The sequence below is a fragment of the Mesoplodon bidens genome, assembly GCF_964165515.1.
Source record: "Mesoplodon bidens genome assembly, chromosome: 1".
NCBI lineage: Eukaryota > Metazoa > Chordata > Mammalia > Artiodactyla > Ziphiidae > Mesoplodon > Mesoplodon bidens.
The window spans coordinates 85,244,445-85,263,619 of NC_138176.1; the positions used below are offsets into that span (position 1 = coordinate 85,244,445).

Below are 19,175 nucleotides of genomic sequence, written 5' to 3' on the forward strand. Positions count from 1 at the left end.
CAAGAGCTTGCTATCTTTCCCCATCAAAGGTCAGCAGAGGACACGGTTGCTACATCACTACAATTCTTTTTACATGAAGTTTTCCGTTTACTGTATTTAGATAAAGGTAATGTGATTAGAGAGCTTTCTGAAATTCCCTCAAGATATCAGACATGTGGAATTTCCTAGAGAGATCTATGCATTAGTTGAATCACTTGCATACCTTAAAAATGCTCTGTAGTAAGAGATTTCACCATTAAAATGTATGCCTTTCAACTAACTTGCTTCAAGAAAATAAAAATGTCACAGTGGCTCAAAACTCAGATGAAAAGTGATATCACCTTTATTATCTCATTTGTCATTGCAAATGTTACTTAAGCGTGGTCCAGAAGGGAGCCTGAAAAGCTTGTCTGAAGAGTTAGTATCTTACTCACCAAATCAGCCAAAATGCAGGCTTCTGATGATGACAGGACTATCACTAGCATCTGCTCCTAAGATTTATTTAACACTTAGATATGTACCAGGCATTCTACCTGGTAGTGATGTGTGCTATGTCTTAAAACTTATATGAACCCTATGAGGTAGGAATGCTGTTATCTCGATTTCACAAGCCAGGAAATGGAGGTGTAGAGAGATGAGTGTCCTGCCCACCGTCACACAGGAACTCTGTGGCAGAGGTAGAATTTGAATCCAAGTCTGACCCCAGAGCCCAAAGTCTCCAACACTGTGTTCCACTGCCTTCACTAAGACCAAAAGCCTCTTTTTAGGCAGCACTTACTAAGTACTTAGGATAGAGCTAAGCACTTTTCAAATATTATCTTTTATCCCAGGGTGAAATTCTACCTTTTCTGATCTACTCTTAACAGTTTTCCAATGAAGTTCCTAAGCTGGGTGTATATAAACAAAAGCAAAACGCTTGGTAATTATCTAATGAAATAAGATTCTCAACATAAACAGTTTTTGAACTTCAGGCCAGAGATATTACTAACACAATATTGGACTTGCATTATGTTTTCCATTTCCCTTAAATAAAACCAGAGTATGCTGTGGGATCTTGACCAACTGAAATTTTGTACCATCAAATTATGCTGTGGCTTTTACTTTTAAAACTACAATTTAAAAGAAACAATCTCTTCTGTTGCTGGGGTGAATGCCTTACCGCTGTATGTAAGAGTTATTCACACCGCGGTGATCCAAATCGTGGCTTAAGGCAGCAATCAGCAGTGCGAGTATCTCCAGGTCAGTCAGCCTGTTCTGCACGACCGAAGAGTAGAAGAAAGAAAGAGAAAGAACAATTTGGTAAAGTGCATTTTACCACCTCTTCCCACCAATCACGTGGTTTTCTCCTTAGTGCTTTACGTATGTGCTTTCTAGTCACATAGGACTCACGCTAGAATCCTACTCTGCAGGCAATCAGTTGTACTTTGTTTTCAGAATGGGATTATCATTATCAACAGAAAAAGTTCAAATGCCTCAAATAATCAATAACCTGTCCACCTATAGTCAGTATTTTTTTTTTTTAAAGAAGATGTTGGGGGTAGGAGTTTATTAATTAATTTATTTATTTTTGCTGTGTTGGGTCTTCGTTTTCTGTGCGAGGGCTTTCTCTAGTTGTGGCAAGCGGGGTCCACTCTTCATCGCGGTGCGTGGGCCTCTCACTATCACGGCCTCTCCTGTTGCGGAGCACAGGCTCCAGACGCGCAGGCTCAGCAGTTCTGGCTCACGGGCCTAGTTGCTCCGCGGCATGTGGGATCCTCCCAGACCAGGGCTCGAACCCGTGTCCCCTGCATTAGCAGGCAGATTCTCAACCACTGCGCCACCAGGGAAGCCCTCAATATTTTTAATACTTAAAAATCTATATATATATATATATATATATATATATATATGTGGAATAATCCAAATAAACTTTTTTTTTAACATCTTTACTGGAGTATAATTGCTTTACAATGGTGTGTTAGTTTCTGCTTTATAACAAAGTGAATCAGCTATACGTATACATATATCCCCATATCTCCTCCCTCTTTGCGTCCCCCTCCCACCCTCCCTATCCACCCCTCTAGGTGGTCACAAAGCACGGAGCTGATCTCCCTGTGCTATGTGGCTGCTTCCCACTAGCTATCTATTTTACACCAAATAAACTTTAAATAATTGTTTTCTCTGTGATTTTCAGTTCCCTGCAGATTCTGCTGCCTTCGCTCTCTGTTGTCAGTTGTTATATCCTTCACTCTCTCCTATTAGAAACATAGACAATGTGAATATTAGCAAACAATAGGGAAAAAAAAGAGGATTAGGAATGAAAATTTGGCTTTGAAAAGTTGTGCAATATATTCCAAAGCCAAATAGAGGTTATTTTTTAATACCTGCCATTTGTATTATCTGCATGACTGTTCTCCTTCATTAGAAAGAAAACACAAGGTAAAACTATTATCAGCTGTATTCTGCTGCAACTCTCAACATTCTGTATAGTATGTCTACAACATAACATTTTGTTATTCTTCATAAAAATCAAGGACAGACTTCAGTGGTATAGTCCTTATGACCATCCCATACCACAAAATAGGTTCACCCTATTTCTTTCTTTTTTTATATATAAATAAATTAATTTATTTATTTATTTTTGGCTGTGTTGGGTCATCGTTTCTGTGCAAGGGCTTTCTCTAGTTGAGGCAAGTGGGGGCCACGCTTCATTGCGGTGTGTGGGCCTCTCACTGTCGTTGCCTCTCTTGTTGCGGAGCACAGGCTCCAGACGTGCAGGCTCAGTAGTTGTGGCTCACGGGCCTAGATGCTCCGCGGCATGTGGGATCTTCCCAGACCTGGGCTCGAACCCATGTCCCCTGAATTGGCAGGCGGATTCTCAACCACTGCACCACCAGGGAAGCCCCACCCTATTTCTTATAAATGTTTGCTACGGCAGGAAAGTACTACTATGGTATCTGATATGGCTTCTTGGACAACAATCACTTTTTTTAGCTCTAGCCAGCTAAAATGTGCACTCTATGAAAGTAGAGACAGCGAATAACATTTTTAGAATTTATTAAATAAAAAAGAGCATGGAAGCTCTGAATTAAAAACAGTTTTATGATGTATGCCTGGAATCACTGACATAGAATAACTTGTCGATTCCCACTGAAGTTAGAATCTAAGGACAGAGATACGAAAAATTTGGCCCGGAAAAGAACGAATTACTTGAATGTTTTCTGCATTGATCTTCCTGTAAACAGTCTCTGGTCAATGTATATGAAACCAAAACCTTTTCCATGAAATAGTACTTATAAGATTATCAGAGTGCTCCAGAGAAAATGTGACAGAGAACCCTGGACTCATCTATGGAGCCAAGTTCAGGATCTGAGTGGTTTTTGAGGAATTCTACTATGGAGCGGGTCGAATGTGAACATGAGAAATTTGATACTTTTCTTATATTGTAGAGTTTTCTTCTGAAGGAAGCATTTATTTGCCCAAAGGCTATTAAAAGTTTAACATGAAGCTATTTTAAAGATTTTAAAAAATAGGCCATATATATTATATATGAAAGAAAATTAGAAATTATTTTGCCATACCAGTGTTCCTTAATTAACAAAATGTAATTTATTTTGTAAGTGGCATTAAATATTATTCTCAATCGTCATTAGTGCACATTAAAAAACACTTGAAAGAATATGCTGTATTCTTGCAGCAAAGCAACAGAATGTCTTAAATATATAAATGCTCTAAGAAGTACCTGAATTTTGCCTGCTTTTAGTGCGGCAAACATGCACTGAGCTGTATTAAAGGCATGTCTCCAATTATGATAGGCGACATTCTTCCGATAGTTCTTCTTAACACTTAAAATCCACCCGCAAAGAACCTTTAGGAAATAAAGCGTAAGTAGTAAAAATAACTGCTGACGTTTATCACACATTTATTAATCTTCACGCACTGTACAAAGCATTTACATCTAACTCCCGGGACTCTGAGGGAGGCACTACCATTTTGATTATTGTACAGATGAGGAAAGTGACATTCAGAGACTTGCCCAAGGTCACAGTGCTTGTAAAGGGTGGGCCCAAAAGTCAAACCTCAGCAGTTTGACTTCAGAGCCTACCATGCAAACCACCATGCTAACTAAATTAGATGTGAAATGCAAGGCAGCTCGAAGAAAGGTACTTTTGTCATGGGTAGGGCACAGACTAGCTTTCTAAAAGATATTATGTCCATGTGTCATCAATTAGGAGAGTCCAAGTAGGCAGTCACACGTGCATGAATTCACTCTCAGGGAGCCATGCAAGCAGCCAGTCTCCAGGTCTTCTCATGCTCCCATTCTGTGTGTCTGCAAAGGTAATTGTGCGAGGCTCTGGTGATGGCTTGGGGGCAAGGCACACAGCACATGTCCAAGGACAAACTGGAGCTCCAAGTCCCAATCTTTGTCCCTTTTAAACTATGCTTAAATATTCAGGCAGAGGTACTGCTTGGTTACCAAGAAGTAATTAACAAAAAATAATATATGCAACATAAAGCCCTGGCGTATGTGTGTGTGTGTGTGTGTGTTATACACATATTTTAAAAGATGGGGAAAAAAAGGATAGATTTCAGAAAAATCTCACAAGCTGGGTTTAATTCAACTCCTAAGTGGTGTATTCAGTAAAATCCCCAGGGACTCATGGGCTGTAAGCTTGATAATTTTGTGTTTGTGTTAGCATCAGAGTCTGCCTCTCTTCAATACTGAATGATTTACTATACTTTTGGGGATCTCTAAAAATAAATATGTGCTTCTCCCTACGTGTATCACTGGAGATATTTCAAACACAAAGGGCATTGCCCTGGGGAATAGAAAAAGTACCAGGGAAACGAATGTTGCTTTAACAATATTCAACACAGTTTGATTGGCTGTAAAAGGAGGCCAAAAACAAGGTTTCTTCTTTGTTGGTAGAAATTGTTTATAGAGGATTTGGCAGAAAAATCAATGCTTTCATATCCTCCCTTTTCTTTTCAGGTCTCTTTGTTCCTGTTCTATGACGCAGTTCACAGGGAATTCTGATAAAAAGAACCCAAATGTCCCCTAGCTCTTTCACCCCTGAGTAACCATATTTCCCAGAGGATTTCCGTATGCCTAAGGTTGATGTGCTAACCTGAAGTACACTGCAGCATGACCATTTCTCAACAAAGTCGACCCCGAAGATGATAGATTCATCTTATTAGGAGCATTTTAAGTAAGAGCAATTAACTTTCTTTGATATGCTTAGAAAGTGAAGTGTCATAGAAAATTACTGGTGATTAATTAAAGAGTCAAGGAAAGTAAGCAGGAAAACCCAAAAATTTAACCTATGGACATATCTCTTTACTAATCATAAATCTGTAGATATAATTAAGTAGGCACTTATGCATATAATGTAAAATAATGACCAAAATGACTCTATGAAACCTAATTCCTGATGGACTACTCTATTCTGCTTCTTCTTTTTTTTATCTGGCCACGCTGTGTGGCTTGTGGGATCTTAGTTCCCCGAACAGGGATAAAACCCGGGCCATGGCAGTGAAAGCGCTGAGTCCTAACCACTGGACCGCCAGGGAACTCCCTATACTGCTTCTATGGAAATGGGCCTATTGAACTAGGTAACCCAGTGGATACCCCACTGTATCTACTTAGTAACTAGATTCAAGTACAGTTTTGGATTCTGTTATCAAATGTTCTTAACAGCATTTAGGAAAATTATGGTCAGATCTGCTTAATGCTTGGTGGATATGCCTGGCGTGTTCAAATCTGTAGCACAATCTTTTGTACAGGACTACTGAATAATTATGTGCAGTTTGGAAGACCCTAGGGAGCATGCTCAATACACTGAATCAGTCTCCAACTTTACAAAGGCTCCCTAAGTCCTGCACGGCATCCTTAAGATGCTATGGGAGAAAGTGAAGAAAGAAAAAACACAGCTCAGCTCCTGCCTTCAAGAATTTCAATCAGTAGTGAGTGAAAGTAACAAAAGTGCACATATAAAGGAAATAAGTTCACATAAAAATGGGAGCACAAGTTTATAAACTGTCAATAGCATTCCAAGTGGCATGAAGTCAATCCTAGGGTTCTCCCAGAAATAGAGATTTTGAAGTCAGGCTCTGAGGAAAAGTATGTTATGGCACAACATACTTGGAGCAGACTTGGAAGTGGAGCCATCCTGTCCATTCAGGGGAGGAATGACATGTAAAAGACAGAAGGTCAAGGAAAACAAGTACAGCACACGCAGATTTGTTGGAGTAGAGTTGAAGAATCTGCTTCAGAGATCAGCAAGAATTACAGGAGAGTAACTCAAGATTTGGAAGCCAAGCGGAGACAGGAAGATCTGACATAACTTTCAGTAGGAAATATTCTTTGTTGGGGCACTTCATGATGCTTAACATCCTCTCTAGCAGTAACATTTTAATTTTATCATCCTAAAATTATATCTGAAATGTACAGGGACAATAATATCTGAAATAAACAAAACAGAAGAGTCACTAAGGCAGGAAGGCCAACCAGAATAATAGCAATGTTCATGTTGATGTTGGCCGGAATTAGAATAGTAGTTATTCAAACAGAAAAGGAGAGTAGATGAATGAGACATTGAGGAGAAATATCTGCCTAATGGATAAATTCAAGGAAAGGTAAAAATAAAGACTGTAAAAGAAATTCTCAGTGACTATCTTCATACCCAACACTCAAATGCTATCTAAAAGCTTATGTTTTTAAGAAATAAGAAATAAATCAACTTATATAAGAATTTCATAAATAGGTACAAGGATCGTATTCCTGTTCTGTCCAGGCCCTTTCAACAGAATCAGCACTAGTGTAAAGTATGGGCGATCTCAGGAATGGAAAGGGATTTGAGTCGCTATCTAGGTTTATAAGTCCCATGACTAGCAAGAAGCAGAACTGAGATCTGCATTTAGAACTTCTGGCTCTAAATGAGATCTTCATTCCATTAATAGAAAAGCCTTTTTTAAAATGAGCCCTATAACCTATATCAGAGAAATCTGATAGGGAAATATAACCATGGTCAAATTTGGTCTAAGGAAGGGATAACTGGCATGTACTCTACACCTGTGTATTAATTGAAATATACAAGTGTGCACACATACACATGCATGCAAATAGACAATCTCACAGATGCATGTGTAATTCTCACAGGACTCCCATAGGGGAGGTCATACCACTATTCCCAATTAACAGATTACAAAACTGAAAATGTAAGAGATTAACTGCCCCCCAAAATTAGAGGTAATCACTAGTCGAGCTATGACTCAAAATCCATGAACTTTCTACTCCACCATGTTATGTCAATTTCTTCATTTGTAAAACAGGGACAATAATAACCAAAGAACCTTTCTTGAGAGCTTCTTAAAATAATTAAATGATATGATATCTCTTAATCAACACGCTCTTATAGGAGTGAAGTATTACTAGAGAAGAGTCTACAGACAGTTGGTCTTTGTTTTCACCCAAGAGTAATATAAACTTCGGTTAAATTACAGAAAGAACTAGATTCGGGCCCCCAGTAATACCAGAAATGACACTGTATTAACCTGAGCTATATTAGCCCTCAGTTTTCATGCCTCAGTGAGGCTTTGAGAGCAGGGACGACTCATCACTGAAATGTGTACCTAGCACAGTACAGGATACACTGTTTACTGTTAATAAATTTTCATATTATGAATGAATGGATTGTTGGACAGTGGAGGCCTTCAAGGTATTTACATTTCCAGATAGGAAATCTGTACAAGAAGAATAGACATTCAACTGACCAGAAAAAAGTAGTTTTAAAGGCAAATTACTGAATTTTTTTTCATATCGGCCTTTCTATTCTTCCTTATTCTTTGATGAGATACACGTAGCCATTATGAAACAGAATAGAATTCCCTGATATTTCCCAACTGGTATTAGAAGGTATTGATTTCAGTCTTGCTATTTTCTGAGAGGCAAATAAGGTAATCGACGGGGGTTAAAATCAGTTTTCATCTTCACTCCATATGGGTGACCCTGTTTGAACCAAGAGCTTGGCTTCACATCAACCTCTTCACTCCCTCATTTCCAAAGGAGTTCACTCTGTTTTGGTCCTTCTTTCTACTGTGTTATCGTAACCTCTGCAATCAGATCATGTTACTTCCCTGCTTAAAATTCCTCAGTGACTCACCATTGTTTTCAGGATAAAATCCAAATTCCTCTGAATAGTGTACAAGGTTCTACAGAATCTGCTTCTTGGTTGCTTTTCTCATCACTCTCACCCCCTCAACCAGTGCTCCATGCCTCCAACCTCCTCTTTCTGTCATCCTGCCTTTGCACATCCTGCTCTCACTGTTGGGAATATTCTCCCCTATTCTTCAACCTGGTGCTTGATACATGTGGGAACACAATACATGTCTTTTTAATGGTTGATAAGTTTTCTTTAAACACCCTGGGTATGCATTAGGTGACAGTATATGAATCTCTGAAACTTAAAAATCCTTATTCCATACTAGCATCCAAAACTAATTCTCTCTCTTACACACACACACACACACACACACACACACACACACACACACTTTCCAGAGGACATCACTGCATTCCTACCTCATGTTTCATCTGGAAGTTCTGCACAAGGTTGAGGTCAGTGAACATCCGGATTGTGCACAGTGCCGTTTCCAGGTCAGATAGCTCAAAGTCACTGAAGCTGAAGTCGGTGATTTTAAGGGTCTGGGCAGATGGTACCATGGCAGCCTTAGGTAAGGGGAGAAGAAGAAAGTGAAATAAAGCTGTTAAAGCAGCAGTGATTCACAGAGTTTTCTTGCTTTGCTATGGGGAAATAGCACACTGTGTTTATTTTTTTTCCTTTTTATGTCATATACTAGAAATCTTTTAATGTAAAGTTACTCCTTTTTCTTTTCTTTTTTCTTTTTTTTTAAAACTGAGCACACATGTGGGTAACTAATATGGTTCCAGGTAGGCCAGGTGGAGGAGAGAGGGTAACTGTACCTAGAACAGTAGGCAGAACTAAGGACTCCAGTGATCCTGCCCTTTTATACCTGCTCAGTGTTCAACAGATACTTATTGAGTAATTATTGGCCCCGTCCCAGAGGATAAGTGGTGAGCAGGATAATGATAATGTTCTAAGCATTTTACATTTAATTCTCAAGACAACCTTATGAAATCGATACTCTAGCTCCATTTTTCAAGTACAGAAATGTGAGCATGGATGAACACTTCCTTACCCACGGTAGCACAGCCAGGAAAGGACTGGAGCCTGGCTTCCAATGCAGACAGACTATGCTGCTCTCAGATTTGACACAATCTCTAATCTAGAGACCAACAGAACCTACTTTACCCAAGCCTGACCACAAGAATCACCTAGGGTGCCTATTAAAAGTAGAATTAGTGGGCTTCCCTGGTGGCGCAGTGGTTGAGAGTCCGCCTGCCGATGCAGGGGACACGGGTTCGTGCCCCGGTCCACGAAGATCCCACATGCCGCAGAGCGGCTGGGCCCGTGGGCCATGGCCGCTGAGCCTGCGTGTCCGGAGCCTGTGCTCCGCAACAGGAGAGGCCACAACAGTGAGAGGCCCACATACCGCAAAAAAAAAAAAAAAAAAATAGAATTAGTGATTCTGATTCAGTAGGTCTGGGATGGGTTAAGAAACTGGTTTTTTGGAGGGGGATCTGTTTTTTAATTAACATCCTCAGTTTTGATTTATTAGTCATTTAATTGTAGTAAAACACTTGCAATTTCTTCAAATACACCTTGTTTTTTTTTTTTTTTTTTTAAATCAACGTTCCTTTTACCTCCTGCTTCTCCTACTTTCTTTAACTAAAGGACTTAAGACACAGTTCCCATCCAAAGAAGAGTTAAATGCCCTTCAGAGCTAAGCCCACCTTGGGAATACCTGTTTAATTACACGAAGTTCACTATAATGTAATTTCTTGTTTATCTGTCTCCTAAGTACACTGCGATTGACAGGTGGGGCTGTACCTTACACATCTTTGTATCCATTGTGTCTACTGATGGATAGTTTTGATATATGTTAATACGAATATTTACTAAATGAATGGAAGGGGAAAAATCTTATTCCCTTCACTTAATTTGAGTTATAAGTTCTGGTTTTAAGGTCCCAAAACTTCTTAGGAGGGTACAGTCCATTAACTTGAGTTAGAAAACTAGCAGACCTGGCAAATGCATTCCAATTTGTTTGGTTTGGTACTGAATATTTTTTAAAAACCACCGAATTTGTTATACTATTTAAAAATTGGGAGAGTTCTAACAATAAAACAGGATTTCTGGCGTCTCCTGGAAAATCCGGCCACGTTGAGCCCCAATTCCCATGAAGCAATGCTGGCCACAGCCGAGGCCCCCCGGCTCTCTCATACTGAGCAAAGCTGTCAGGCTTCTCTCCTAGATTTCCTGCCGCGCCCCTGCCGGCATGAGAACTTGTAAGAACCCCACTCCTCCATCCCCTTGACTATTCACTCTGCCAGAACTGTAACTGCCTGAGCCAGATGTGTCTGAGATTTACGTGATGAAAAGAGGCTTTAACTTGGTGTGGGGCAGAGGGAAGAAAACCAGGTTCTTTCCAATGTTTTTTCCTTGATTCCCTCCAAACCCCTTAAGTTTCTTCTGAGAATCTGGTATATCACTTCTCTGCCTTCCCTCCATCTTTTGTGAAGTAAAAAGGTCAATACTACTAAAACCTTACGGAGCAATCTAGAACTTTCCCTACCAGCCTGAGGGCGCACGCACATTCTCTGCTCATCGGGACCCTCGCGTTTTACTTCCATATACCAGACCTGATTAAACTTTAAAAGAATGTCACCCTCTTCATACTCCAAACCAAGACTCTTTGCCCAAGCCCAAAATTCACGAGGAAATACGCCTTCTGTTCAGTCAATTCGACAGGCTAATGTGTGGGCTGAACTAGGGGAAGAAAGGAGGGCTGAAAATGCTCCAAGAAAGGGTAGCGCTGTTTACACCAGCCTCCAACACCGAGATGGAGCCGATAGCTTGAGGGGAACGCGCAAGTGTGGAGGTGGGAGTAGGCCCACCTTTTAACTCAGAGCAGATGACAGCTGCTTCCCTTAAACATTGCACAAGAGAACAGATGTTTGTTCCTTAGGGCATCATTATTCTTAGAGCAGGAAGTTTTCTCTCTTTCCTTCCACAAAGGATATTCTAAACACTATGGGATGAAGACAGCCAACATGGCTTGTGCCTCACTCCATTATACACTCTAACTCCCGACCGCTCTCTCCTGAGAGCAAAGACGCTTTTCTTCTGCTTGTTCAGCCATGTCACACCACGACTCAACTTTCTAAGCTGACCTAGGGGGGATGTGCAGACATTTTCCTTCAGAACCTTGTGGTCAGTGATACAGAGGTTCGGAATTCTTGGGATCGATTGCTAATAAGCCATGAGAAAGTCACACATCATTTAAAGCTCTCGTAAACTGCTTCTCTGACCATCACAAGAGAATTCAACTTTCTGTCTGCCCTGACAGGGCTTGGGATAAAGGGGATTTTAAGTAAAAAATATTGCCTGTCATTCTAACTTACCATTTTATAAAACGAAATAGTCGACATCTTACGAATAGCACGGAAAAAAATATGTGGTATTTCTGGGAGAGGTTATGTATATACAATTCTGGATTTTTATAGCTTCTTTCACTGACCGTTTGATTTGTTAGAATTTGCAAAGTGAGACTTCTGACTTTGTTTTTCTTTGGGGGATAATATAACTTATTGCATCATGATGTTGAAGACAAACAAATAACATATTTTATGGATTCTGTAAAGCTATAAATGTGTATATGTATTATGGTTGACTAATCCAATTCGAACTTCTGGAACTACGATACCACCTAATACTGCACAATACTGCTTATTTCCCCACATGAAAGCACAGTGCCTGTGAATTCTCAGGCAATAGCAATTAGATATTTTAGTGCTTCATCTGAATATAGTTAAGCCTTTCTAGGGTTGGGAGTTCTAATTTGTGTCAAATTAACCAAATATGGAATATAAAGAATATACAAAGCTCCCTGGGTTAAAGATTCAACCTGTCAGTTTGGTAGTATAAAGTCATTTTTCTTCTGAGTTCTTTAATTATATCTGCCACTCAAACTAATAAAGAAACTAGTTACCTCTCGTGACTCTTTAGAGGAAATTCTTCATTTAAGTCCCTTTTTTATGACTTTTTTTCTAATGTCTTGATCCCTTTTCACCATTCTTGCAAAAATTTTAAAAAAACAAAACAAAACTCTGGAAGTGAAATTCACTAAGGGTGGAACTGGACATATCCTTGGGAATAGGACTGGATTGGGTTAAAGGAAGCAGTATTCAGAGCTATAAAAATACTAACTGCTCAGTGATCTGTAATGAAAACCAGCTGTTCTGAGTACCATCTGACTGATGAGGAGCTATATAATAAACTGATCACCAGCCAGCATTATCCTAGATCAGCTACCACATTTGCATTTGGCATTAGATAATGATCATAAAAAGAGAAACCTGAAAGCAAGGTGAAGCACATGGTAAAGGAGTGTTTGCTATTAGGGGTTCTAGTCCCGATGCCCCACTGACTTTGTCACCCTGAACAAGATGTTCAACCTCTGCCCATTTTCTCACCTGTAAAATGAGGGGGTTGTCTCTAAGGTTTAATTTATCTCTGTGTCCACAGGACTCCAGGATCTATAACTGCCTTCTCACTTTGGAATCCAAGGCCACCCTGTGAGTGGCATCTAAATCTTGCCAGTGACCTTCCTGTACAGGCCCAAGCTCCATCTCTGACTCTCTCACCATTTAAAAAAGTAAATGGATGGTGCTCCTTAGCTGTTACGGTTATACTATGCTTTTCATGCTTGATTCCTCACACGTGAGAGAAGGGATATTCCACTCCTCCTGGTTTAAACAGAGGACCCTAGCCTCTCATGAGTGCAGAGGAGGGTTAGACTGGGTACGTGGTAGCCTCTATACTTACTGCAATAATGCTCTAAATGAAAAATTGAGTTTTTGGAAATTGCCATCATTTGATTTTTTTATGCAAGGTGGGGAGAGGTGTCTATGTTTTTGCCATTTGTTTTCAAGGTTAATTAATGCTCTCTCTTTCACTTCTGGGCCTCTTTAACTGTTTCTCCTCCTCTGACTAGAATACACCCCCCCACACACACACAAGTTTTCATATAGCTAGTTCTTTCCGATTTTTTTATGTCTCAGCTGCACCAGAGAAACATTCACTGGACTCTGTGGTAGATACTGTAGCAAGACTCCATTAACATAACATCTATTTCAACCTTTTCCTAGTGAGCCTTCATTTTCTGAAGAGTCAAGAAAGCTCAAAAATATATTTCCCTGACTCCCTTTCAGCTAGGGTTCCAGATGAAATTTGGTTTCTTCAATGAGGTATACTTGAGTGAGACCTGAATTTCAAACTAACACAGTGCCTACCACATGAGGAACCCGTTTTTCTAAAATGTGGTTCCAGCGGGTGTTATGCAGCTGTGGAGACTTCAGTTCTGGCAGCAGCTTTCTCACTCCCAAACTATGCTGCGATGATTGATTCTGGAAGGAGATGGCCTAGTAGCTTTCTGATTCTGGCTTACATGAAAGTTTCCAAAGTGAGCCAGATCTCGAAACCCACACACAATCTTATCCTCTAGGCTGCTGAATGACGGTGTAGGATGAAATCACAGACTTGCCGTATCTCTTATGTGAACATTAGAGCATTGATCAGGGGCAAGTGGGGCACCAAGAATGGAACTGAGACATTTAAGCAGATGTGGATAACTACACATATCCCAGACCATTCACTCTAGAATATGTCTCTATAGTATATAATTTCATGATGCCTATACTTTACAGTCATAGCTCTTTTTTTCTGATAATTATATAGTATTATATAATTAAGTTATACATATAGTCCTTCACTATTCTTTAAGTTCCAAGAGGACAGAGATTGATTACTTATTGTTATATTTGGAACACCTAATATAATGCCCACATAAAACAGGAGATAAATGTGAATGTATAAATGAAAAAATTTTTGTGATCATCAAGCACCTAATCAGTTCTTCATAATATTTAGTTTAATTTGGCAGAGCTATAACACAAACATTAGTAATGAACCATGCTGAGCAAGACACAATGGATAAATTACAGACTATGCCTTCTTCTCTTCAATTATTCACTTTACTTTTGATAAAGTTTTTATAGCTGAATTCCCTCTTTCATCTGCACAATGAATACTTCGCTACTGTAATTTTAGAAACTCAGCTTCAGCTTGTTTTAAGTGTCATTAAATTTTGATTCATTCACTTGCAAGAACACTGGAAACTCAGGATGGGAAAGCAATGATCAAAAGTTTTCCACTTTTTGGCAGCTCTGGGTAGGACGTTACTTAAAATGGTCAACTCTAGATAACTCCCCTCAAGTAGAGAATTGGTTACACTTCACAAACAAAAGGTTTCCATTTATTTTAGAACACATGGTGCTTTTTCCTTCCTACCTGTTTTCCACCTACCTGTTGTTCTTTTTTGGCTAATTCGAAAATGAGTGCATACTTTTGTACAGTTGTTAGCATAACTGACACCATCTTGGGCCCAAACAGTTCCTCCTGTCCTTCCACTGACCCTCCCCAGGACTGTACTATATGGTAAATCATTTCTCCGTCACCAAGGGCTTTGTAGTTAATAGATATTTTTAACAATCATTAGGTCCAGGTGGCCTCTATGCTCTGTTAGCTCCAAACAATGATGAAGACCTTCACTGACGAATTCCCAGCGCCCCTGAGACTAGCTACCCATTCATAAATCTTGACTTAGGAATGCACTCCCTGTTTCCAAGCACATACCCATATACCCTAGATTAACCATAAAATTGTCCCAGCGGCCCCTCGGTGGTATGGAGTGCAGCTGTGAATGCTTCCAAATTGTTGTCCATCCGATCCTACCCCGTAAGTTACCCTACAATGAACTGATCCATTGATTGTATGGAGCTGCCTGCCTTGTTTTTCAGTCTCAAGACACCTTCTCAGTTTGGTGGGCACTTTTCATTCCCTCCATCCCCCAACAACTTTCTTGATAGTGCATAATTAGAATGGCTTGGGCAAAAAGGCTTGGAACATGACGGAGAAGATGAAGGCCTCAATGTTGCTCCTACTACATTAGGAGAACTGCTTTTCCTCCCACTATCACCATTACTAATAATAACTGACACATAATAGGCGGGGGAGGCATATGTACCAGGAACTCTGGTCACTACAACTCTCTGAGGTAAGTTCTTTCATTATTCTCCTTTTACAAATGAAGAAACTGAGGCTCAGGGAAGTCACAGATATGCCTGAGATCACAGAGCTGGAATCTGAACCTAGACATCTCTCTCTAGACTCACATTCTTAACCATCATGCTATATTCATGAAAATGAAAGCTCTGTGACCAGTTAGCTGCTGTTTTATTCATTTCTTCAACTATTAAGTTATTTCTAGCTTCATAATCACTTTAAGAAAAAAGAAAGCATAATCTTGTTGAATGCACTGAAGGATCGTGAATTGTGCTATTTCATGCTAGATTATAGGCTTCCTAAAAGTCTGAATTTTCCAGAATCATTCATTCAGTTATTCAACAAAACATGTAAACCAGGTTCCTGTTAAGCAATCACTAAATAGTAGCTATTATTATTATGACTCAAGAACAGTCTGATGGAGAAGATAGACACACAAAAAATTGAAATATATCGTTTAAGTGCAACAACACAAGGATGCTTATAAGTTTGCGTAAGTGATCCCTAACAACACAATGACAGAGAATGTAAGTACACATTTAACTACCTTTTTTAGTCACTTGTAATAGTTAATTTTATGTCTCAACTTGACTGGCCACAGGGTGCCCAAATGAAACATGATTTCTGGGTGTGTCTGTGAGGGTGTTCCTGGATAAGACGAGCACTGGAATCTGTGGACTCAGTAAAGGAGACTGTACTCCCCAATGTGCGAGGGCATCATCCAATCCACTGAGGGCCCGACAGAGCAAAAGGTGGAAGGAGGAGGAACGTACCCCTTGTTGCTTCCTCCAAGCCCGCTGGAATGGGGGTATCTCCTATCTTCTCAGGTGCTGGGCCTGGGATTTCAACAATCAACTCCCCTGCTCTCAGGCCTTTAGACTCAACTCAGTGACATCGCTGGTCTTCCTGGTTCTCCAGTCTGCAGACAGCAGACTGTGGAGCTCTCAGCCTGCACAAGCATGTGAGCCAACTCCTCAGAATCTCTCTCTCTCATTTACGCACATATAAAATCTCCTTCTGGTTCTTTTTCTCTGGAGAATCCTGACTAGTAAAGTCACCTATTTTTCTAAAGTCAAAGAGGATCATTCCTGAGCTTTATCAGTACCTTACTTAAGACAAATGCCAGCCCTTCTTTTATTCAACTATTTCTTATTATGAAATAAGTCCATTTACACAACAAAAGGGACACACTGGGGTCCCTTTTACACAAGCGTGGAAATGAAACTTGATAGGAAATAATACGTTTATAAAATGTATAGTCTCCTTGAAGCCCACAGATCACATGTTCATGGAAAATAATACACTTAGGTATGGTAAATATAAGGGTCATTTAAAAATTATTGAGTTTCATATTTTTGGTGGATGTCTCATGAAAAAGGTTTATATATTTAGCCTGTGGCAAAGTCTCTGGTAACCTTGGAAGAAAATAGACATGTGGCTACACAATTTGCTCAACTGTATAATCTTTACACAAAAAAGGTCACACTGCAATCAAAGGCATTCTGCCTGCCTGAGGTCTGAAGTATCAGATTTCAAGAGCTAAAATAGAAATTACAGAAACAACTCCTAATTGTCAATTCTTAAGAAAGGCCCTTATTCAGAAAGTTAGTTATTAAATTAAGTCTGAAAGAAGGGCAGTCACTGAACTTGGTCTTCCATAAAATGTCAAATTCTTCCAATTAGCTTCACTGTTTTATGAAGGCATTTTGTTACATTACTCCTTGATGTTTATTCAATACAGATGTTAAGAGGGAAGGAGATTTTCCTCAAGGATCCATTCTTTAAGGAAATTATTTTCAGGAATAAAGTTAATGTAGGTATTTGATGAGTTTACTGGTAGCCACAAGGAGAGATGCTCAGTCAGGTATTTTAAGTTCTCCTTATCAGTCCCCATCACTAGCCTGCCTATTGGGGCACTCTTTTATGCAGAGCAGTTTGGGTCTGGGTCTTTGAACAAAGCCACGCTGACAGCCATAAAATTACATTTTACAGAAGGCTAATGTCTTTCTTCCCCATATTTAACATGCACAGAAAATGTGTTTTCAAAGAAAAAACCCCACACGATTAGTTTACAAGGCTGTTAGAATATATCTTTCTCTAAGAAGGAATTGGATCCAAATATGAATGAGAAAGAAACCTACTAATACAAAGAGAGGTGAATATTCCAACTCAGCATGTGGAACCAAATCTTAAAGAGAATAAAGAAGTGAATAAGGCATAGCAGGACTAGATTAGTATATTTTCTTCAATAACTATATTAACATATTTTATTTTTTTTCCTTCTTTCTAACATTATATAAATGGATTCCTTTAAATCTCAATAGGGAAGAGGCACAGACTATAAAAAAAACTTGAATAATGAGCATAAGGTTTTTCAAAACCATGTAAAGAAGGCACATAATAATGTCAAGATTCCAATAAAATATATATATGCTTATAAGTAAAACTTCAGAGAAAATGTATGACTACAATTGGGGCTAATACACTCAGATGTGGTTAGCATCTAATTAGTATATAAGAAGCTCAAGAACAGTGCCACCATACTTTGGAGCTAAGACTACCATTGGAAGTAAACCACTAGTAAAATCAAAGCAAAATTGTAAGATTTGCTTGTCAAATGAAAGTAGGAAGAATCAAACAGAATCTATTAAATCTTGCAACATGGAAAAGATATAGCCCAATTCATGTTATAGACGTCTATAAAAATGAATGCATCAACTGACAGTGTATGGGAAGTCCAAAGGACCCAAATTGTTTCAGAGTATTTCTAGCACTTTTTAAGGAAGAAGATGCCTTACTGGATGCCTTGTTGCTACAGTTCGGTGACACCAGTTATCTAGATCATAGGGTCAACTCTTCTTTATTATTATCTGTTCAAAATTTTCCATTTATAATTTGACTATCCATAGAGATTTTTCCCCAAAGTGAAGGAATGTGATGATCATCTTGACATAAGGAAGTGGCTCTATATTCTAACACTGCCTTAGGCAATAGAGATTTGGGTCAGGTATCTGGCTCTGCCCCTTACTGCTGTTACTTGCAGCATTCACACACATGCCTGATCAGGAGGGTTCACGTGAGGTTTCCGGCTCTGAAAGGTTAAGGTCAAGATGAGGTATAAATTCTGTCCTAGGAAACCCTGCCTAAGTGGCCAGCTTTTCCCTCTCTCTCTGTTTGGATACAGAAGACCTTTCAGGATCACAACAGGGTCTCAGTTTGCTTTGAGAGACATTACGTGTGATTAAAGAAACTGCTATAAAGCAGAAGCTGTAGGGATTGGAACTGAATCAGCACTGACTCCATGACAAAACTGAGAAGTTTATTTTTAAAAACTAAACTCTAAAACGTATTTATTTACTGTTCGCCTAGCAAGAGAAGGCAGAAAAGGCAATTAATCAATCAAATATTCAGTTACTTGTAATACATAAACATTTATTTCAATCTGATATCTTAACTAACAACTTTCTAATAATCATAACCAGGTCAGCTGGGGTCCTTTTATTTTTATCTCAGTAACTTGTAAGGATCATTAAAAGGTATATGGCAAAATGCTTGTTTGAGGCCCTATTTCTGCTACACCCAATTTTAAGCCAAGAGAAAATAAGATTAAAAGTGGGATAAAAACTCAAGTTAAGCAAGGGAAAAAAAGGATTCTGAATTTCCTATCAACTTTGTTATACTTTTATGACTAGAAAACTTTTCTGAACATAGGCATAAATATTTAGTATCCTTAAGCACATTATTTAATTCTTTCAAGAACTGATTTCTAAAAATAAAAATTGAGAAGCATTTGACAGCTTTTCAATTTATTTTAGGTTTTAAATTGAGATAAACCATCAGACACATGACTAAGACAGCAATTTTGGTAATTTCTGGATGATGCAGACACCTGTGTATTTGGGGCTGCAAAGGAATTTTTATTAGGATGATAGAAAACAGAATTGAAATCAG

At 39.1% G+C, this 19,175-nt stretch overlaps 1 protein-coding gene across 4 annotated transcripts in view; it reads right to left on the reverse strand.

Annotated features, from left to right (window-relative positions):
- The window catches only part of PDE5A (phosphodiesterase 5A), a 134,848-nt gene that overhangs the window by 24,598 nt on the left and 91,075 nt on the right, over window positions 1–19,175 (reverse strand). For all 4 annotated transcript variants that reach the window (XM_081246085.1, XM_081246082.1, XM_081246084.1 and 1 more), the window contains exons 12-14: window positions 8,540–8,686; window positions 3,701–3,826; window positions 1,139–1,233 (exon numbers count right to left, since the gene is read on the reverse strand). In XM_081246085.1, coding sequence (XP_081102211.1) covers window positions 1,139–1,233; window positions 3,701–3,826; window positions 8,540–8,686 — 368 coding nt within the window. The remainder of the gene's footprint in view (window positions 1–1,138; window positions 1,234–3,700; window positions 3,827–8,539; window positions 8,687–19,175) is intronic.